At 35.7% G+C, this 24,339-nt stretch overlaps 1 protein-coding gene across 2 annotated transcripts in view; it reads right to left on the reverse strand.

Moving 5' to 3' along the window:
* SCAMP1 (secretory carrier membrane protein 1) overlaps window positions 1–24,339 on the reverse strand; it is a 136,020-nt gene that overhangs the window by 37,430 nt on the left and 74,251 nt on the right. For both annotated transcript variants that reach the window (XM_079143589.1, XM_079143588.1), the window contains one exon: window positions 21,481–21,640. In XM_079143589.1, coding sequence (XP_078999715.1) covers window positions 21,481–21,640 — 160 coding nt within the window. The remainder of the gene's footprint in view (window positions 1–21,480; window positions 21,641–24,339) is intronic.

Raw genomic sequence — 24,339 nt, forward strand, 5'->3', positions numbered from 1 at the left:
CAGACAGCTGGGAGCGCCGTAAAGGAGGCCACTCGGCACAGCGCTGGGACTCGGAGCAACCACTGGGGCTCCGGCGGCTGCCCAGGGGAAGAGTGGCGAGGAGAGCTGTGTGGACTCAGGACACCGGGGCCTGCCCTGAGGAGGAGGAGGAGGAGCGTGGCCACTTGGATTTGGAGTGACTGCAGCAGAGCTACAGGCGGTTGTCAGAGGAGAAGCTGCGCGGCGAGCTGTTTGGACTCAGAACTACGCTTCTGAACACCGGGGCCTGCCCTGAGGACGAGGAGGAGGAAGAGGAGCGCGGCTGCTTGGATTCGGGGTGACTACACCAGAGCTACAGGCGGTTGCCAGAGAAGGGGCTGCGTGGCGAGCTGTTTGGACTCAGACCACTTCTGAACCCCGGGGCCTGCCCGGAGGAGGAGGAGGAGGAGGAGGAGGAGGAGCACGGCGGGTCGTGTGGACTCGCAGTGACTGCATTAGCCCTCCAGGCGGCTGCTCAGAGGAGAAGGCGAGTGGTGAGTTGTTTGGACTTAAAGTGACAGCTCCTGAACACAGGGGGGCTGCCTGGAGGAGAAGCGTGGTGGGACGCTTGGTCTTGAGTGGCCGCACCAGAGCTCCGGGCGGTTGCCCAGAGGACCCGTGCTGCGGGTCACGTGGACTCAGAGCCACTCAGAGCGACCGCTCCTGAACACCCCGGGGGTTATCTGGAGAAGGAGGAGGAACGGGGAGGGTCACTTCGACTCGGAGTGATTGATTGCCCAGGGCTACGGGTGGTTGGTGGAGGTGGAGGCACGCAGTGAGTTCCTTGGACTCCTAGTGACCCCACCAGAATACTGGGCGGCTGTCTGGAGGAAGAGGCGTGTGGCGGGTCTCTGGGATTCAGAGCGATTGTACGGGGCCCCAGGTGGCTGCTCAGAGGAGGGGCCGCATAGCCAGGCGATTAGGTGCAGAGCAGGGTCCCAGGATCTAGGAGGCTTCTTGGTGGAAGAGCCGCACAGAGACAGGCTTAGGGCGGAGCGAAGGTTCCAGGCCTGCGGGCAGATTCTCTGAGGAAGGGCAGCCTAAGGAGAGTCATCTGCAAAGGGTGAGGCTCCCAGGCCCAGGAGGTAGGGCCGGGCCCCTGGGAACTTTGCAGAGGAAGGCAGCCCAGCCCAGGCGGTAGCTGTAAATTGAGAGGAACCTCTAGGAGGGAACTGACCAGCGAGACCTCCCCACTGGGTGAGTCTTCCCTGCTGGGTGAGGTTTCCCCACAAGGACGGTAAAACCAGAGACTCAGGCCCAAACAGGCCTTGCCTCAGCCCACAGCCTAGGTCCCCTTTGGATGACCATTGGTCAACAAGTGGAGGCACCTCTGCCCACTAGCAGGGATTATACCCCACCTGAAGGCCACCACTCCTAGAGAGGCAGCTTCCTTGTGGAGCACCGCATTATCAACTTCCTCCAAGACTTCAGCCTACTGAAGGCTAAGGGGAGATATATATAGAAATCGTCAGGGACATTGTAAGTCAATAGAGGAAATCTGCAATATCTCAGCAGTCCTCTGATACCTGAACAATATGAGAAAACAAGGAAAGAAAATGCTGCAAACAAATCTAGATGTTACATCAATAAAACCCAGTGACAGCATGGCAGAAGAAATGACAGAAAAGGAGTTCAGAATGTACATAATTAAAATGATCAGAGAAGCAAACGATGAGATGAAAGAGCAAATGCACACACTGAATGATGAGATGAAAGAGCAAATGCAGGCATTGAATGATCGCACCAATCGACAGTTAAAAGAGCAAATACAGGAAGCAAAAGATCATTTCAATAAAGAGTTAGAGATATTGAAAAAAAACCAAACAGAAATCCTTGACATGAAGGAAACAATAAACCAAATTAAGAACTCCATAGAAAGCATATCCAATAGGATAGAACACCTGGAAGACAGAACCTCAGACATTGAAGACAAAATATTTAACCTTGAAAACAAAGTTGAACAAACAGAGAAGATGGTAAGAAATCATGAACAGAATCTACAAGAACTATGGGATATCATGAAAAGGCCAAATTTAAGAATTATTGGGATTGAGGAAGGCCTAGAGAAACAAGCCAAAGGAATGAACAACCTATTCAATGAAATAATATCAGAAAATTTCCCAAATCTGAAGAATGAAATGGAAAATCAAGTTCAAGAGGCTTATAGGACTCCAAATACACAAAATTACAACAGACCCACACCAAGGCACATTATAATGAAAATACCGAACATACAAAATAAAGACAGAATTTTAAAGGCTGTGAGAGAAAAGAACCAAATTACATTCAGGGGGAAACCAGTACGGATATCAGCAGATTTTTCAATCCAGACCCTAAAAGCTAGAAGGGCCTGGAACAACATTTTTTCAAGCCCTGAAAGAAAATGGATGCCAACCAAGAATCTTATACCCAGCAAAACTTACCTTCAAATTTGACGATGAAATAAAATCCTTCCATGATAAACAAAAGCTAAAAGAATTTACAAAAAGAAAGCCAGCATTACAGAACATTCTCAGCAAAATATTCCATGAGGAAGAGATAAAAAACAAAGAAGCAAATCAGCAAAGGGAGGAATTATCCTAAAGGAATTGTCAAATAAAGGAGGAAACAAGTTGTGTCAAACAAATAAATAAATAAAATTTAAAAAATGAACCAAATGACCGGGAAATCAAATCATATCTCTATAATAACCCTGAATGTTAATGGCCTGAATTCATCAATCAAAAGACATAGACTGGCAGATTGGATTAAAAAGAAAGATCCAACAATATGTTGCCTGCAAGAGACTCACCTCATAGAAAAAGATATCCATAGACTAAAGGTGAAAGGATGGGGAAAAACATACCATGCACATGGACTCAGCAAAAAAGCTGGAGTATCCATCCTCATTTCCGATAATGTGGACTTCAAGCCAAACTTAGTCAGAAGGGATAAAGAAGGTCATTTCATACTGCTTAAGGGAAGCATAAATCAGCAAGATATAACAATCATAAACATCTATGCCCCAAACAGTGGCTCATCCATGTATGTTAAACAAATCCTTCTCAATTTCAGAAACCAAATAGACCATAACACAATAATACTAGGTGATTTTAATACGCCTCTCTCACCACTGGACAGATATACCAGACAAAAATTGAACAAAGAAACCATAGATCTCAATGACACAATCAATAATTTAGACTTAACGGACATTTATAGAATATACCATCCAACCAAGAGCGAATACACTTTCTTCTCAGCAGCACATGGATCCTTCTCTAAAATAGACCATATATTATGCCACAAAGCTAATGTTAGCAAATACAAGAAGATAGAGACACTAGCATGTATTCTATCAGATCATAAGGGATTGAAGTTAGAAATAAATGAAAGAGTAAAACACAGAAACTATTCCAACATCTGGAGATTAAACAATATGCTATTATATGATGAATGGATAACAGAAGATATTAGGAAGGAAATTAAAAAATTCTTAGAGGTGAATGAGAACAAAGAAACATCATATCAAAATCTCTGGGACACTATGAAAGCAGTACTTAGAGGGAAATTTATTTCATAGAGCGCATTTAATAAAAGAAGTAAAACTCAACAAATAAACGACCTAACACTACAGCTCAAAGCCCTAGAAAAGAAGAACAGACCAGCACCAAAAGTAGTAGAAGACAGGAAATAGTTAAACTCGGAGCTGAAATCAATGAAATTGAAACAAAAGAAACAATACAAAAAATTGACAAAATAAATAGTTGGTTCTTGGAAAAAATAAGCAAAATTGATAAACCTTTAGCCACACTAACAAAGAGAAGACGAGAGAAAACCAAAATCACTAAAATTCGGAATGAACAAGGAAATATCACAACAGACAGGATTGAAATACAAAACATAATTAGAAGCTATTTTGAAAATCTATACTCCAACAAAACAGAAAACCTCGAAGACATCAACAGGTTTCTAGAGACATATGAATTGCCTAAACTGAACGAGGAGGACATACACAATTTAAATAGACCAATTTCAAGTAAAGAAATAGAAGAGGTCATCAAAAGCCTACCAACAAAGAAAAGTCCGGGACCAGATGGGTTCTCAGCGGAGTTCTACAAAACCTCTAAAGAAGAGCTCATTCCAATACTTCTCAAAGTATTCCATAAAGTAGAAGAGGAGGGAACCCTCCCAAACTCATTCTATGAAGCCAATATCACCCTGATACCTAAACCAGACAGAGACTCATCAAGGAAAGAAAATTTCAGACCAATATCCTTAATGAACATCGACGCAAAAATTCTCAACAAAATTTTAGCAAATCGCATACAAAAACATATTAAAAAGATAGTGCACCATGATCAAGTGGGTTTCATCCCAGGGATGCAAGGTTGGTTCAACATCAGGAAATCAATAAATGTAATTCACCCTATCAATAGACTTAAAGTCCAGAATCACATGATTATTTCAACAGATGCAGAAAAAGCATTTGATAAAATACAGCACCCCTTCATGCTCAAAACACTAGAAAAAATAGGGATAGTGGGAACATTCCTTAACATTGTAAAGGCCATTTATGCTAAGCCCATGGCTAATATCATTCTAAATGGTGAAAAACTGAAAGCATTCCCCCTAAAAACTGGAACAAGGCAGGGATGCCCTCTTTCACCACTTCTATTCAACATCGTTCTTGAGACTCTGGCCAGAGCAATTAGACAAACCAAAGAGATTAAAGGGATACGAATTGGGAAAGAAGAACTCAAACTATCCCTGTTCGCTGATGACATGATTATATATTTAGAGGAACCTGGAAATTCCACCAGAAAACTCTTAGAACTCATAAGTGAATTCAGTAAAGTAGCAGGTTACAAGATCAATGCCCATAAATCCAACGCATTTTTATACATAAGTGATGAATCTTCAGAAAGAGAAATTAGGAAAACTACCCCATTCACAATAGCCTCAAAAAAAATAAAATACTTGGGAATCAATCTCACAAAAGAGGTGAAAGACCTCTACAATGAGAACTATACAACACTAAAGAAAGAAATTAAAGAACACCTTAGAAGATGGAAAGATCTTCCATGTTCTTGGATAGGAAGAATTAATATTATCAAAATGGCCATACTACCTAAAGTGCTATACAAATTCAATGCAATTCCAATTAAAATCCCAATGATGTACCTTACAGAAATAGAGCAAGCAATTATGAAATTCATCTGGAAGAATAAGAAACCCAGAATAGCTAAAGCAATACTTAGCAGGAAGAGTGAAACAGGGGGTATTGCAATACCAGATCTTCAACTCTACTACAAAGCAATAGTAACAAAAATGGCATGGTATTGGTACCAAAATAGAAAGGTAGATCAATGGTACAGAATAGAGGATATGGATACAAACCCAAATAAATACAATTTTCTCATACTAGACAAAGGTGCCAAAAATATGCAATGGAGAAAAGATAGCCTCTTCAACAAATGGTGCTGGGAGAATTGGAAATCCATATGCAACAGAATGAAACTAAACCCATATCTCTCACCATGCACGAAACTAAACTCAAAATGGATTAAGGACCTCGGAATCAGACCAGAGACCCTGCAGATTATAGAAGAAAAAGTAGGTCCAAATCTTCACCTTGTTGGTCTAGGATCAGACTTCCTTAACAGGACTCCCATAGCACAAGAATAAAAGCTAGAATCAACCACTGGGATAGATTCAAACTAAAAAGCTTTCTCTCAGCAAAGGAAACTATCAGCAATGCGAAGAAAGAGCCTACAGAATGGGAGAATATCTTTGCCAATCATACTTCAGATAGAGCACTAATCTCCAGAATCTATAAAGAACTCAAAAAACTTTACTCCAAGAATTCAAATAATCCAGTCGACAAATGGGCTAAGTAAATGAATAGACACTTCACAGAAGAAGATCTACAAGCAATCAACAAGCATATGGAAAAATGTTCAACATCTCTAGTAATAAGAGAAATGCAAATCAAAACCACCCTAAGATTCCATCTCACCCCAATTAGAATGGCGATTATCAAGAATACGAGCAACAACAGGTGTTGGCGAGGATGTGGGGAGAAAGGTACACTCATACATTGCTGGTGGGGCTGCAAATTAGTGCAGCCACTCTGGAAAGCAGTGTGGAGATTCCTTAGAAAACTTGGAATGGACCCTCCATTTGACCCAGCTATCCCACTCCTTGGCCTATACCCAAAGGACTTAAAATCAGCATACTACAGAGACACAGCCACATCAATGTTCATAGCTGCTCAATTCACAATAGCCAGACTGTGGAACCAACCTAGATGCCCTTCAATTGATGAGTGGATAAAGAAACTGTGGTATATATATACAATGAAATATTACTCAGCCATAAAGAATGATAAAATTATGGCATTTGCAGGCAAATGGATGAAATTGGAGAATATCATGCTAAGTGAGATAAGCCAATCTCAAAAAGCCAAAGGATGAATGATATCGCTAATAAGTGGAGGATGACACATAATGGGGGGGAGGGAAGGGTTAGTGTTATGGTTAGAGTTAGGGTTAGGGAGGGGGGCAAGTATGGAGGAAGGAAGTACTGTATAGAGGGTAAAGAGGGGTGGGAGGGGTGGGGGGAAGGGAAAAAAATAACAGAATGAATCAAACAACATTACTCTATGTAAATTTATGATTACACAAATGGTATGCCTTACGCCATGTACAAACAGAGAAACAACATGTATCACATTTGTTTACAATAAAAAAAAAAAGAGATTAAATAATCCAAAAACATAGCTGTTAACAAAAAACAGTGAGACTTGTCTGCATATCTACAGCTAATGTTTTTAACCATGTGGTAAAATTATCTCTAAGATACTATTTCAATTCCATCTTCTATAAGAAATTTAATTATCAATCAATAGAATATCACTAACTAAAATAAATTAACCCCATATACTCAATGTAGTGTTTCTTATATAAAGGGATATGATAAAAGTTCTTTTCATTGCAATGATTTCATTTACTGAAAATTATCTTTTAAAGTCACAAAAGACACAATAGACAAAACAATATTTTGCAGCTAATGGGGGGAAAAAGACTAACTGGGCATGATGGCACACACCTGCAGTCCTAGCAACTCTGGAGGCTGAGGCAGGAGGATCACAAGTTGGAAACCAGCCTCAGTAACTTAGTGAGACCCTGTTTTAAAAAATAAAAAGGGCTGGGGCTGGGGTTGTGGCTCAGTGGTAGAGCGCTTGCCGGGCATGTGTGAGGCACTGGGCTCAATCCTCGGCACCACGTATAAATAAATAAATGAAATAAAGGTCCATCGACAACTAAATGAAATATTTTTTAATTTATTAAAATAAATTAATAAAAATAAAATGGGCTGGGGATGTAGCTTGGTATCAGAGCACCATCCCCACCCTCCCATTAGGGTTCAATCCCCAGTATCACTAAATAAATAAAACTAAAATAAACACTGAAATTTCACAAAACTAGTACTTGATTGGTCAAAGATTTTCTTGAGACAACTAAAATCTCATGATTGTATTATCATTCAATGTAGAATGCATAAACCAGTGTATAACCATATTTAATTACCTTTGAACAACAAAACTAATAATTTAAAGGAAAACAGAAGTCAATATTGATTAGATCCTGGGTCAAATTAAACTGTTTTCAGGATGTTAAACAGGCTATGCTCTTATAAACCAGAAAACTCAAACATTTTTATACCAATATGCCATCTATTTCAATAAAGAACACTAAACAGACTTTGGGTTTCAACACATCTAGAATATTAAATCAGGAAGTTATTCAACATGTCTTTCTTTTTCTTATGTCACAAAGGACAGCTTAATATCAATTCTCTTACTTTATCATCCTATCACACTTATACTACAAGTTCCCAATTTAATCATCTGCGTTGCAATATCCCTAAAGTCTTTCTGTGTTAATGTATCCTCAAATTCTAAATAAACTATCTTAAACTTACTGTGGGTGGAATTAGTAAATACGTATTGCTTCTTAAAGTAAAATGTCCTAGAGAAAAACAATATACCTCCTGGAATATTGCCCAAAACAAGTAACTTTCATTGAATAAACTAAAACTTGAACTTGATTACCAATATCAATGCATCTTGAATGACTAGAAGGATCATAATCCTCTATTTATGTTATGTTCATCTAAATCAACTTTACATCCATCTCAGACTGAACTGAAGAAATAAATGGACAAAACCCTCCTGGTATCCTCTTCTAACCATATGCAATATATAGTTTCTTCTTGTTTACTGTTTCAAAAACTAAACATAACCTGCTTTCATTGTGATACTAGCTGAATGACATGCTAGTAGACAAAAGAGAAATAATCCTAAAGTCATCTATACCTATTGTATGATACAATATAAATACATAAGCATATTAATATATTTTGGTTTAATATGAACTATATAGTATTTTAATATAAATGTTACTTGAATTTACATACATAAAATAGTATTTCATGTACCTCTGTTCTACCCCTAAACTAGTCTTAGCTATACCTACATATGTTTTTTTCATAACTACTTTCACTGTTTTAGTGTAATACTAGTGCTTATTCATAGTTGCTTTTAACATCAGATATGTGCAAAATGACTAGCCAGCAGAACACACAAAATCTAGAATTGACTCATCAAAAAAATTTTTAAAACTGATTCATGTACCTAACATTATTTTTATACTTACTGAAAAATCTCAAATATTGTAACAGTTCTACTAGCATCTCCTTCTGCATCTCAGCTAGTCTTTAAGAGGGAAATATCTGACAGTACTGATTTACTCTGAAGTATAAATGATCCCAGACAGTACAGTAAAATGTCTTCACAAATAGGTTTTATGTTTAAAAAGAATAGTGCATGAAACATTTTTTTTAAAATTATAGATAAAGGTGGGGGGCAGGGAGGGAGGAGAGAAGTGCTGGGGAGTGATACTGACCAAATTTTATTGTTATATTTTGTGCATGAATGAATATGTAAACAACAAATCACATGACTATGTATAACTATAATGCATCAATTAAAAATGTGGGAAAAAATAAGATCAAAAAATTAAAAATGGTGAAAAGAAAATCAAAATGCTTTTAAAACTTCTTTAAGATCAAAAAAAAAAAAAAAAGAGGGGCTGGGTCACCACACTCCAGAGACATGGCCTTTAAAACTGAGGCTGAGGGCTGGGGATATAGCTCAGTTGGTAGAGTGCTTGCCTCGAAAGCACAAGGCCCTGGGTTCAGTCTCCAGCACAGCAAAAACAACAACAATAAAGCTGAGGCTGAACCAGAACAAGAACCTCCTTCTCTTCTCAACCCCCTTTCTAACTAGGCTGACAACTTAGAAAGTTACAAGCAACAGCAGATACTCCTTGAGGAAGAGAGGAAATGTAAAATGAGACCCACAGGCACAAAGGGAAGACCAAGTTAATGGGAGCAGACATTTAAAAAAAAAGTAAAAGGAAAAAAAAGTCTTTGGAGAACCAGGCCTCACCTTATACATAAATAACACAAAAGGACTCTGAAGTCTGTGGAGTACTGAGGGCAACCAAACACCCAAACGCAGATCAGTTCCTGACTGTACTACTGCTTGAAACCTATCCACCCACCCACACCCATTAACTAGAAGCCCAGCCCAACAGAAAAAGGCACAGCCTTTTCCTATTTATCTCAGTCTGTTGTTTTCAATATGTTCAGCTTTCAACAAGAAATCATCAGGCATAAAAAGAAACAAGGGAAAAATATTTTCAAGAGACAAAACAATCAAGAAAAACAGACTCACACATAACTCAGAAGTTGGCCCTATCAGCGGGAATTTAAAATAAGTATAATTAAAAGGTTCAAAATGCTAACCAAAAAAGTGAACAACATGCATGGGGGTGGATCTCAACATACACATAAGCTAAAGAAATAAACAAAAGGAAATGGTAGAAATGAAAAATGCCATAATAGCAAGGAGAACACCTGTGAGAAGCTCATCAGTACACTCAACACAGCTAAAGGTGGCAAGAATCAGTGAATTTGAAAATAGAAATCACACAAACTGAAATGTAAAGATAAAAAAGGGGGGACAGAGAATTCAAGTGTCGTAGGGTAACATCGAACAGTCTGACATATATGCAAAAAATTATAGAAAGATAATATCTGAAGAGACAACGACTGAGAATTTTCCAAAATTAAGCAATGATTCCAAATTTAAGATCTTAGAACCTTAGAGAACACTAAAAGAATGAACACCAAAACACACACATACACATGACACACACCACATTCACTGTGGAAAATCATATTCAAAAAGTCCAACATTAGAAATAAGGAAAAGATTGTGAAGGCAGCCAGAGATGATATGACATGTTACATGCAGAAAAACTAAGATAATTATAGCAGACTTCTCACCAGGTAGAACACATCAAAATGGTGTGTTTAAAGTATTGAAAGAATGAAAAACAACTCAAAAAATAACCCTGAAAACCCAGAATTTGAGTATTCATCATTCAAAAATGATGAAAAATAAAGACTTTTTCAGACAAAAAAAAAAAAACCCTCAGAATATTACCAGTATTATCAGAAGGCCTGTACTATAGGAAATATTAAAGGAAATTCTTCCAGCAAAACAATTATATAATAAAAAAAGACTATATACTCACACAAATGAAAAGTTGTTGAAATGGCATTAATAAAGGTCAATGTAAAATTCATTTTTCCTTAATTTTAATTCTTCTAGAAACAATGACTGATTAAAGCAAAAGCAGTAGCAATGTACTGTTTCTTGGAATATACAAAAATACAGAACAAAATTACATGAAGAATTTGGGGAAGAAGCAAAATCATCATGTTGGGAGGTACTCGACAGTATGCATGAAAGGAAATACTACTATATGAATAAAGACCATGATTAAAGATGCATATTATAAAAAAAGAGGGCATCAAAGGAAAAAAAAGATCTGAACAGGCATATATAATGAAGAAATTCAGAAGAACACAGAATCATTAACAACTTACTGATCCAAAGGAAGGCAAAAGGATAGCAAAGAATGAATAGCTGTTTCTTTCAAATATAAAACAGTTAATTAAAGGGCAGATTTTAATCCAATCTGATTATTAATTATATTAAATAAAATGGCATAAACACACTGCAGATAAGTAAAAATGCACCTAATATCCTAACCTACCAAACTTCACAATACACTGTATTTACCCTCACAATCACATACACGCTGACTAGGAGTTATGGTCCTTTGATCTGCCCAGTATCACAAAAGAATATTGCACCATATTTCACTAGTTCAGAAAAGATCGAAAATTCAAAGTACACTTTCTCCTAAATGCATATCACTTTCACATCATCGAAAAGTAAAAACAAAAACAAAAAAATCTCAAGTCAAACCACTGTAAGTCTGGGGCTATCTGTAATCAAATGAGACTGCCAACTTGGAGGCAAAAGCAAGACCCAAATATGCTAATCCAAAGGAGTTACTTTCTAGTAGAGACCTTGATGGGTTAAAAGTAAAAGGACAGAACAAGTTCAACTATGCAAAGATGAATCAAAAGAAAGCTGGCATTACTGTAGCAATATCAGATAAAGTAGATTCCGGAAAAAAGCATTATCACCAGGAATAAAAAGGTACATTACATAACCAACAGCAGAGTATGCATTCTTTCTTGTGTATGCAGGTTTAGTTTCAGAGTTTTAAAATTCCTAGCCCTGCTGTATCTATATGGCTTCTTTTATCTGCTTTTGCATTCAATCTGTTATATTATTGTTTTGGTTGAGAATAAAGAAAACATCTTCCCAAAGAAAAATAGTTAGAAAAGGGGAGTCTTAAGCTCCCTAAAGGAAATACCCCCAACGGTCCTTAGGTCAAACTTAGAAAAACTTTTATGAAATAACCTACATACAAAGTTAACAGATCATTTTTCTTCTCTACATTGTCAACACTGTGCTGGCACAAAACTTTGTAGTGAACACTAACTACTTTGGCTAAATAACTATTTGAGAAGTAAACATCACTAGTAAATCTTCTAAAGTTAAATCTTAGAAGAAAAACCTGGACCCACTGCAAAACAAACAAACAAAAAGCAACCATAAATGTAATAAAGTATGAAGAAACACATAGCTCTCAACTAGTAATGGTTAAAACCCAGCTCTGGATGATCTCCTCAAAAGACTGTAAAGAACTGGGTTGGGTGGCACATCCCAGGGACTCTGGAGGCTAAGGCAGGAGGATTGCAAGTTCAAAGCCAGTCTTGGGCTCTAAGCAACTTAGAGAGACTGTGTCTCAAAATAAAAAATAAAAAGGGTGGCTCAGTGGCTAAGCACACCAAAAAAAGGTTGTAAAGATTAAACAATATAAAGTACTGAACGTGACTTATAGTGACTTACAGACTCTAAAATACTATATATTCATATACACACATAGGAGAATATAAGCATTAGATTCTTCTTGTGGGGGTAGAAAGAACATTGTTTTTCCTTAGAAAGAGTTTTAGATTTCATTTTGAAATCTAAAAAGAAAATATATCTTTTCATCCATATAGGGAATGAAAAGAGTAAATTATAAGATACCATTTTAATTTTCATTAAACTCATTCCAAAGACTGTCTAATTTATACTGAAGAATGAAACTTTTTATTCCAAAACTCTGAATATTTTTTATGTTTATAATCAAAATCAATTAAGTACTTTTATGGAAAAAATTAAATTGATTTTTGGTTTGAACTGTTTTTCAAGATAAAATGCCATGATCGTTCATTTATATTTAGCTTCTAATTTCCATTGGAAATGCCAAATATTCCCATTGGTATGAAGTATGTTTTAAAGAAACCAAAAATGCTTTCTGCTGCTCAGAGATAGCCTGTCTTAAGAAGTATACCTGGATCTCCACTGAAACATAATAGGTTTAAACATACAAGTTTACTCTTCTTCCTCTCAAAGTACCACAATGATAACAGTAAGTAACTGTGTTTTTCTTTCTTTCTTTCTTCTTCTTTTTTTTTTTTGGTGGGGTGTTGTGGGGGGCAGAATTCTCATTTGAAATACATTATAGTCATTTTGGGCTGCTCCAATGAAATACCAGAAAGACTATGTACCTTATAAACAGCAGAATTTCATTTGTGTACTTCTGGAAGCTAGGATGTCCAAGATCAAGTCTCCAGCATATATAGTGTCTGCGAGGAGCTGCTTCTTCATAGATAGCTCTAATTTGAAGGTGTGTGTCCCCTCAAATACTTAGGTTTATCCTCTCCCTACCAAGGTGAGGTACTAAGAAGTGGGTCCTCGGGCAGTTGATGAGTTCATGAAGCTGGAGCATTCATCAGCGGAATTAGTGCCTTTATGAACAAGGCCCCACAGTGGAGCTGTCCACTTTTGCCACTTGAGAACACAGCAAGAAGCTCCCTTCCATTAGGCATGTCCTCAGCAGACACTGAATCTCTTGGTGTCTTGATCTTCTACGCTGTAAAAAATAAGTGTCTGTGCCTTATAAACCACTCAGTCTCATATAATTTGTTATAGCAGCTTCCTCAAATTAAGGCAGTGAACCATCTGTCTGTGCCCTCACTGGGTGAGATGAGAGGTTCTTTGGGGGCTATTATTTACACAAAGGACAATAATTCCATTCATGTGGCTCCACACACATGACCTAATAACCTCCAGGGCCTCACTTCATATCATCACCTTGGGGGTTCAGATTTCAGCAAAGAGTTTTGAGAGAAAAAACATTCAGACCATAGTAAAAAGTGATGCCCTTTCTTTGCTAAAGGTATCACAAAAATGCCTAATGCACAGGCCTCAGTGCATCTTTCCCTGTACTTCCTGCATCCTTGAAGAGAAAGTCTATCTTCATATCTGATGGAGTGGCTGGTGGACAAGTGCCCTGGGGTTTAGGACTCAGTGTGACAGCTGAGTGTTTATCAGCCCAAACCTGGAAGAATTTTAGGATTGTGGCAGCTCAGTGATTAAGACCCAGCTCCCAAGCGAGTGATAGAAATGGCCAGTAGAGGAGTAAATCCATCTCACCTCTGGTCTTGGGATAACTGCCAAGTCTAGATGGCACAGAGACATGGAATCACATGTCGTGTTTTTTAGTTAAAAAAACCAAAGCAGCCCTTAGCATACATGAGTCACTGGCTTCCACCCCAGGGCTACCAAAACAAAATTTTTTTTAAAGAAACAAGAAACTAAACGACCATAAGGACAAAAGGGAAGATGATAACAACAGAATTTTGTAAACTGCAAAGGAGCTGAATTTATAACAAAAACTGAAACCCAAGTCAGCAATGGAGGAAATGAAGAACTAAACTTGAATTTCCTAGCCTTAGAAACTCCCTAAACCTTAGAACAGTTCAAAAACTATAGACACACAAGTTATTTTGCAAGGCAAAGGCAGGCATGGGTAAAGACAGGAGGACTAGCTGAAAGACTAAGAAGCAGTCTGACGTCCAGATCCTTCTCTCTACCCTCTTGTAAGAAGATTGGTTGTGTGCTTTCTGGATAAATTGAACCAAAGGGATTCTGAAACAGCAGCAGAACAAGCCATGAACAAGCATATCAAAAACAGAAAATAAATGAACATTCATACTCTGAATATTTAGATGATTCCAGTCTTCTGCCTTGATGCTAACCTCCAAGAAAACAAGCAGCTAAATTAATTTCACGTGGGGGAGTAGAAAACATCAATCTGAAATATTTGTTTCTGAGGAAAATAAACCACTCCAACATGCAAGACCTAGTCACACAGGGATCATACTGATGAAGCAGTTCCATAATATTACCCCATTTAGTGAAGGCCAGTTGAAGGTCCTACCTACATGGAAAGAACCTCCTATTTGTTTCTCAGTATATATGTATGTGTATGCAATCTCAGACAATATTTCAATAACAGATCTTTTATAAAATTGTGTGTGTAATATTTGAAAGAGTCATTTCTACACTGCAGTTTTGAAAAACAGAAGTCTTCTAGCTCTCCTTCCAGCTCTTCCATCCCAACTGCCATTCCCCAGAAATAACCACATTTAAATTTTAATTGATGATTTTTAATTGATACCACATCCCTGAGTGGCATGCTTATACTTCTTGATTTTTCATTTGAACATTAACTAGTGACTTACTATTGCAGAAAATGAGAACTTGGCTTTCATTTACATTCTTCCCCACTTCTACTCTATCATGCACACTTGCTGTTTTCCTCATCTTCCCAAAAGTCACATTGGTATAGTTTTCGTTAGATTAACAGCACTGCTTACTTATTATGACTCTGTCTTATTATTCACAGCTGAGACATGAAGGACCCTACATCACCAGGTTTCCTATTCTGCATAACCATTTGAAGTTCTCCACATTTGGCAATTGTCTTTTGTTGATATTTTTATATATACCTATTAGTAACTAACCACTAAGTTAGTTTGTGTAAATGTCTTCTTAATACATTCAAATTAATTTGGATTTTTATCAATTTCATCTTCCTGAAGTTGTTTCTCTTAAAATCTTCCGACATGCTCAGATCTGAACTGCTGGAATCCTAGACTGGCTGCCCACTTGCCATCTCAAGACCTCCATCAACATTATCCTGAGAATGAAGGGGACCACTCTCTTTGGTTAGAACTCCTATTTCTGGATCCTGTGTTTTCCTGTTTCTTGGTTATTCCTCTTTTTGGTGGAAGATGAGCTCATCTTCTACTCTAGTAGTTTCCTAAGAAATGATACAGGAAAAGATAAACTTTTTGAAATCTACAATATCTTTACCATTACACTTAATTTTGATAGTTTTGAGCATCAAATTCTAGGTTAGAATTTGTATTTCTTTTGGATTGAAAGCACTGCTCCATTGTGTTCCAGCTTTCAGTTGTTACTATTAAAAAGGCTGATGTCATTCTGATGCTTAGAAACTAAATTCAGGAAATTTCCTATTAAATAGGAAAAAAAAAATGAAAAATACCAGAAAAATAGGAACATTAGATTTCTCAAGAGTTCCAATATCTTATTAATAGTAGTTTAATAAAAAAAAGTAGAAAGAAACCAGAAAGTGATAATCAAATAAATGATACAATTAATTTTCCCAGAGCTTACGAACCTAAGTCCACAGACTGCTACAATTTCCTACATCACCTGATCATCTTGACAGACTCAGAAAGCATCTGGAAAATCCAACATCATTCACTATAAAATTTTTCAACAAACTGGAAACAGAAGAGCATCTACCAAAAAATCTACATCTAATATCATAGTTAATGGTGAATTTCCCCCTTAATATCAGGAAAAAGATATGGATATCACACTTTTTTGCTTCTTTTCTACTATTCTAAAAATTGTAGCCAGTTATAAAGCAAAAGGAAGAAAGAAGAAAAGTAGATTAATTAAAGATAAGTAGATTAATCTACTTTAACTTAATTAAAGTAAATTAAAGAATAAACAAAAAATTTTATACACAGATGACATTACCTATACATAAAGAATCCTAAGGAATCTGAGCATGTATGTGCATGCACAAGACAACTAAAATTAATTGAGTTTAGCAAAATGGAAGGATACAAGATTAATATACCAAAGACAAATTTTATTTCTTATTACTAACAACAAACAATACAAAGAGGAAATTAAGAAAATAATTACACCCAAAATAACATTAAAAAGATAAAGAACTGAGGAATAAGCTTAACAAATGATATGTAAATTTCAATTGAAGCTGAAGAAAATCATAAATATCTAAATTAAATGAAGATAGCCATATTCATGGATTATAAAGTCATTGTTAAATATCTATCTTGTCAAACTGACCTACAAATTAACTTAATCACTATCAAATCACAGCAGGATATTTTTTAAAGAAATAACAGGCTTATTTTAAAATTTAAAACAACATGCAAAGGAACTTGAAGGGTCAAAACAATTATAGAAACAAAGAGAAGATGGAAGACAGGCTTACCATGAAGCAACATTAATCAAGAAAGGGCTATTGGTATAAATATAAGCATATTGTTTAACTGATGAAAATGGTATCCAAAATACATCCTTATATTATGATTAATAGATATTCAACAAAGGTATACACATGAATCAATGAGGAAAAGCCATAAACAGACCCATACATATATGGGGGCAAGTGTTTTTTCAATAAAAGTACAAAAGTAACTTATTAAGATTATCTCTTTAACACACAGTGTTAGGATATATGAATATCCATAACAGAGAGATGAATTTAGACCCTTACACAATGTAAACACAAATTAACCCATATAAGCAATAAACAAAAATTCAAAATGTATAACAGACCTAATATAAGAGATAAACTAATAAACATCCAGAAGTAAATCATAGCAGGGCATAGTGGTACACACCTGTAATCTCAGCTACCCCCAAAGCTGAGGCAGGAGGATTGCCTGAGCCCAGCAGTCTGAGGCCAGCCTGAACAACAAAGCAAGACCCCAAGCCAAGGAAGCTATTCTTAGTTGTGACACTAATAGAACAAGACATTTTGTTTAAAAAAGATAAGTCATACTATATTAAAAATTAAACATTTTAGTGCTTTATAGGGCATCACTAAGAAGCCAAAGACTGAGAGAAAATATATGTAAATCATATAAAGGGCTTGTATCCAAAATATATAAAAATATATAACTCTTGTTACAAAATATATAATACAAAAATTAAAAGTAAAAAATCAATAACCTGACTAAAAAATGAACAAGAAACAGATATTTCACCAGAGATGATACACATATGGCTAATAAGCATGTACAAAGGTACTCAACATCATAAGTAACTAGACATATGCAAATTAGAACCACAAAGGTTCTAATTTGGGATACTACCATACCCCCACTAGAATGTAATTAAAAAAGACAAAAGACAAAATGTGTTAGTGAGAGTGTAGAGAAATTGAAACCTTCAGACATTTCCAGTAAGAATATAAAATAGTATAGAGCTAGAGATTAAAATGGCAACTCAAATCTTAAGTTGCAACTTAGCTTTTGTCTGCTAGAAGATAAGCAAGGCAGCAGGTGAATCCTCTCTGAAACAAATGAACATCATCAGAAGCCTCTACGAGTTTTTACTCACAGTTTCCAGATCTAATGAAGATTTGGTAAGTATGCTAAGAGGCAGCAACATATGATTGAAAACAAAGACAGTACAGATAGGCAGTACAGACAGACCCACAGAGAGATCCAGATACTGAAGTGTATATACAAAGAAATTTTTTGCCTACAAGAGATACAAAAGCAATATTAAAAGAAATAATGTCAATCATTTTCCAAACAGTTTAAAAAACATTAATTCACAAATTAAAGAATCTCCACAAACTCCAAGAAGTAGGAATACAAAGAAAATCACTGAAAACCACAAGCATAAAATCTTTATAATATCCTAAAGTGAAAGACATTTCCTTTAAAGAGCAAGTCTAAGACTTACAACTGACTTCTCAACTGAAACAATGAAAGGTGGAAAACAATGAATAGCATCCTTAGAGTGCTATAAGGAACTCACTGCAACAAAGAGTTTATATCATTAAACTTAAAAAATGAGCATGAAATGACAAAGTTTCCATCAAACAAAAACTGATAGAATTCAATGCTAACAGACCTGTAACAAAATAAATAAGAGAAACAGATGAAGAATATATAAAAATAGAATAAAATTTTATTAATCTAAAAGAAACTGAATATAAAAGATAAGTTTTATAGTAAAGAGTAAATATGACAAATAGATTTAAATCCATGAGTATATATGTAATTACATTAAATATAGTAAAAAAATCTTCAATTGAAAGACTAGATTATCACACTAGAATTATTAAAGTTCATTTTTATTTAGCGATACAATGAACACCTCATTATAAAGTATACTTCCTCTTTGCTTAGACTGGAGCACAAGAGCACAATGGATTAAAAGAAGCAAAATATAATGCACAGCTACTGCAATCCATTTGTCAAAAAGAAATGATAAAAAGTAGAAAATTCCAGCTACCTTTTGTTGATCAAAATCTTTTGCCTATATTATCCCTAATCCTCTTAGCAACTCTGCAGATATTATCCCATTTACACTAATAAATTGAGGTTCTAAAAGGTTTTACACATTTGACCATAACAACATAGAACACAGATTTTGAAGTGGGGAAGCCAGGATCCTATATCTTTCTCAGTCTGCTTCCAGAAGTTATACTTTTTCAACAATAATACCCTCTCATTAATAACCACCAAATATGTTGAAGTATTTGCATAATGATTAGTGATTTATGAAAAACAAAACTAATTTTTTTGAAAATTTTTTTAAATTTTTAGTTGTAGATGGACACACTACCTTTATTTTATTTATTTATGTGGTGCTGAGGATCAAACCCAGCACCTCATGCTTGCAAGGCAAATGCTTCTACCACTGAGCTACAACCCCAGCCCACAAAACTATAATTTTTTAAAATACACAAGTGACAAAATACAATGGCATGCTTAATTCATAATTAGTAAACTTAGCTTTTAAAAGAATACACTCGAAACTTCTGTATGTAATTCTCATTCAGATTTATGCAATGGGATTACCTTATGGAGGACAAAGTTCTTGAGTATATCAGTAAAAGGAAAGGCTGAATTTATACACTGATAAGGTACACTAATGATATAAAGTACTTTAATTCAACTTCCTCCAAAAATTTTTTTCAGTTCTACTCTGCGCAGTGAAACCCAGATAATATATTCATGATATACTCTAAAAGGCTGAGCTGCCCCTAACAATATAGCCTAGGGATTGCTAATACCATAATTAAAAATATTCCATAAAACATTTTAATTTTAACTGACAAAGGAAAAAAGGTAACACATGACTTCAAGTAATAAAGGTAGACAGTTGTCTTTTAGAGTTTATTTTGGCTACATAATTATAGAAGGTTTATCATCCAAAGTCTCTAATCTCAGATCATTAAAGAAAATTCTCATAAAGATATTCCTCCTTCCACCCACCAGCATCATTATAGATAATATACTGGTAACATGGAGGTAAGCAACCTTAGATGTTGGGAAAAAAAAGGCCTTATAATGCAGACTTACGTAACAAGGAAAAAGGTAGCAATAACATTCTTCCCAGATGGTACAAGGAGTAAATAGGTTCTCATCATTCTTCTTCAACCCTCAGCTAGGGAGGAATTTCTCCCCATTTCTTGTCAACCAGTCTCCCATATTCCAATATATTCAAAGGATATGTTCAAAGATTCTTCTTTTCCCTTCCCTTTATTTCTAACCAACAATTTACTTTCCTGTTGTTTGGTACCTTTATTTCTCCAAATTTCTTAATGTTCTCCTTCTTTCTTTCTTTCTTTTCTATCTGCCCCCGACTCTCCTGCATCACTTTAGACACCTAGGTCACATCTAGGTTAGGTTTCTCTCTTTCTCCCTCTCTCCTCTTTCTGTCTTTAATATAGGGTCTTGGCTATGTTGCCCAGGCTGGCCTTGAACTCCTGGGCTCAAGGAATCTGCCCACTTTAGCCTCCTGAGTAACTGGAACTACAGGGGTGAGCCACTGCTCCTAGTTCCATTTTATTTTTTTCTCCCAGTACTCAGGACTAAACCCAGGGTTTGTGCATGCCAGGCAAGCATTCTACCACTGAGTTTCATTCCAGCCCTTTTATTTATTTTATTTTGACACAGGTTCTCGCCAAGTTGCTCAGACTGGCCTTGAACTCCCAATTTTCCTGCTGCAGTCTCCCAAGTCCAGTGCTTACTTCTTAAAGCCAAAAATTCTACTCCACAGAAAAATAATGGTTTCATGGTCAAGTCACAAAGCACACCAAGCACTTAAGTAGTCCAAGAAATTCTGAAATAAAGGAACTTGTTCAATTTATTAACCAGCTACTCTCAAACCTATTAAACTAATAAACTCCTTTCCCCCCAACCTATTAATATCCCACAGAACATGTACTTAGGAAATTTTAATCCTAACCATTGCTAAAATACGCTATACAAAATATTATACTTCATCCTATAGCCTAAAGTTTATAAAATGTCACTGCCTTTGGAAAAACCAAAACAAATTTACACAGAAAATAATTCCAAGTTGCTGGGTGAAAACACCACATAACGTATATTACCTTATCTATGTTCATTTAAAAATTAAGACTGTAATCACCAATTGTAATTTTGTGATTGCAGAAACATGGGGGAAGGAGGGTGAAAAACAAATTTTCTTCAAGTCAACTAAATAATATGGAATAGAATATTTTACATATATTAAGATCTGAAACAGTTTATTTTTCCTTCATCAATTTTCATATTTGGTCTTTTTTTGCAAGGGGGAGAAAATAATGAAATTTTATTAACTTTATGATTCAATGAATATAAAAGCATACCATGTTAGAACTTTCAGAAGGTTATAAAATAATTAAAAACCTTAATGGTATAAGATTCTCCCTTTAAGGTATACTACAAATTATTTACTTTACAGGTTTTAAAGAGCATATTTCAAAGTGCACAACATTTTACCTGAAAGCTCCGTAAAGTGGTCTGTACCAACAGACAAATGAACAAGGAGTAAAAAGCAAGAACCACAGGATACTCAATCCAAAATCAACCCCTCTTGCAGAATCAACAAAAAACCAAGCCAAGCATCCGAAGATATTTAGAAACAGTGTTACAGCGTGGACTGTGGAATCAGAAAACAAAATAGAAAAGAAATGTTTACATTCAATTTATTAATTCATTCAACAAAAAATTGTAAATGAAAAAAAAAAAACTTTCTAAGAGCAAATGTATTCTATCCCATGTTTCCATTTACTATTTTTCAAAACACTGTTTCATACACGCTTGATTTAAAAACAGAGTACACACAGGGAAGTGAGTCCTAATATATGCACTGTTGAAAAAATTCTGTTGGCCTATCCTATTAGGATAGGAAATTACACTTCTAACCAAAAAAGCACCACATAAGGGTTTCCTCTGAAGCAATCACGTGGTGTGCCTCTGCATCCAAGGCCCAAGAATGAAAAGTGATGCCTGCTGAGGAAAAAGCCAGGACTCAGGAGGAGAGAGATCCTGTACTCGCAACTATATTTTTAGATAATGGAGCTACAGACTAAAAAGGGTTCTAAAAATAAAAACAGAGTAGAAATTTCCAGGGACATCATAATTGATGTATAAGGATTATTAATTCATCTTCAGAGAGTTGTCCATTTTTTTAGTCCTAAAAAAAACCTTTTATAGTAGAGGATTAAAGTTATTAATACTACCCCACCCCAGGACCCCAATCTGCACACACAACATGATGCATTTTGGCTGCTAAGGCAGGCCTTTCCCTGGGTTAATACACACAGACCTTGGCAAGCTCTTCCAATGCTGTTAATAAAGACTTTCTCTAACAGATTAAAAACAAAAAATCTGAATAACATCTCACTGCACTATGATCCCAAGAACCACATTTGCCCATTACAATTAATAATTTTTTAAAGCATTCTTTAAGCCAGGCATGGGGACGCTTGCCTCGTGACTTAGGAGACTGGGGCAGAGGGATCACAAATTCTAGGCTGGCATCAGCAAACTTATAGAGAACTTGTCTCAAAATAAAAAAGTAAGCCTGGTTTGGTGGTGCATGCCTGTAATCCCAAAGTCTCAGCAGACTAAGGCAGGAGGATTGAAATTTCAAGGACAGCTTCAGTAATTTAGGAAGGCCCTTAGCAACTTAGTAAGATCCTGTCTCAAAACAAATAATTTTTTTGAAAAGGGCTGGGAATGTAGCTCAGGGGTAAGAAATTCCTGGGTTTAATCCCCATAACCAAAAATTCATTTATTGAAGGATTCTTTAAAAATTTATTCACAGGTCAAATTATAGAAATAAATTCTCATGAAAACTAAAATACTATAAAATTTAAATTATCAATAAAAATATGCCAAATTATGACTTGAATAAAAATTAACAAATGAAAACCTTACTAAATCTAATACCAAAACAACATTCATTAAAAATAAATTTTAAGATCTTTATGAAAAAAATCAGTAATTAATGCAACAGGATAAAACCACACATCCCAGGATGCTCTAAATTTGCTCTCATCTAATCACTAGATACATAAAACCCTCAAGTGAAAGAACTCCAGAGGAACAGTGAAGACCCCTAGGTTATACCCATTTGATATTAAGACAAGCAGTTAACCTTTGTGAGCTTTAGTTTCTCAATTAAAGAAATAGCAGGAGCTCTTCCAGTTTCAAAATTTCATTCTCTGCTATCACACAAATGAAACTCTTACCAATACTCTATTCCCATTAGATTTTTAATTCTCATGAAAGTTAACTTACCAATAAATTTATTAAAAATTCTTTTCCTCAGAATAAAGGTAATTATAAGGGTTTAAAAATATAATTCAAAATTCTGTGAAATATTAAATTATTATTCTGTAGTATTAAATAATGTCTACCCACCTAAAAAAGTTTCAAATGTTAAGAATATTCTAATTTTCAATCTTCACAAGAATAATTTTTAAAAGTTTATCTGCTAATCCATTTAAAGAAAATATATGTATATGCATGTTTTAAAGACTACTAAAATTCTTCCAAGTATAGATAAAATATCAATTTATTTTTTGTGTGATTTACAGAAAATTTTTTCTAAACATTTTCCTAGTAACCAACAACCATGATCAATACGTATTTACTTGTATCCCAGTAAAGACTAAAATGTCTATTTACTGAACGATCTGTCCACTTTTACAGAGATCAGAAAATATATAAGAAAGGCAATGTAATGTGAAAGGCATGATCTATGTTGTTAATTTCAATCCAATTTAAGGGAGCAATAAATCTATGCTGATTGACTCACAAATGTAGGTAGAACATTAAAGAAATCTTTAGGCTGTTTTATTTATATGATTTGTAAGTTGAATAACTCTCTTTTACTTAAAATTTAACTTGCTTTATTAGGCAGTCAAATCTAGTATTAGTGGACCTAAATTTGCAACTATCACAATATTCTTCTTGGTAAATTCTGAATTACAGTATAGACATCTAACATAGCATATTACCTTCTTTGCTACATGGTCTTGAATACAGCTGGCCTGTTTTTCTCTTTTCTTTGTTTAATTAAAAAAAAGAAAAACACTTAAGGGTTAAGATTAATTTCACGGAGTTTTTTTTTTTTTGGCGGTGCTGGGGATTGAACCCAGGGCCTTGTGCTTGACAGGCAATCACTCTACCAACTGAGCTATATATCAGCTATATATCCCCAGGCCCGTGATATTTCTTTTTTTAGGGGGTGGGGGTGGGAAATACTACTGGGGATCCAAACCAGGGCTTCACACATGCTAGGCAAGCACTCTGTTGAAATACATCCCCATTCCTTTTATTTATTTTGAG

The sequence above is a fragment of the Sciurus vulgaris genome (assembly GCF_902686455.1).
Source record: "Sciurus vulgaris genome assembly, chromosome: 6".
Classification (NCBI taxonomy): Eukaryota; Metazoa; Chordata; class Mammalia; order Rodentia; family Sciuridae; genus Sciurus; species Sciurus vulgaris.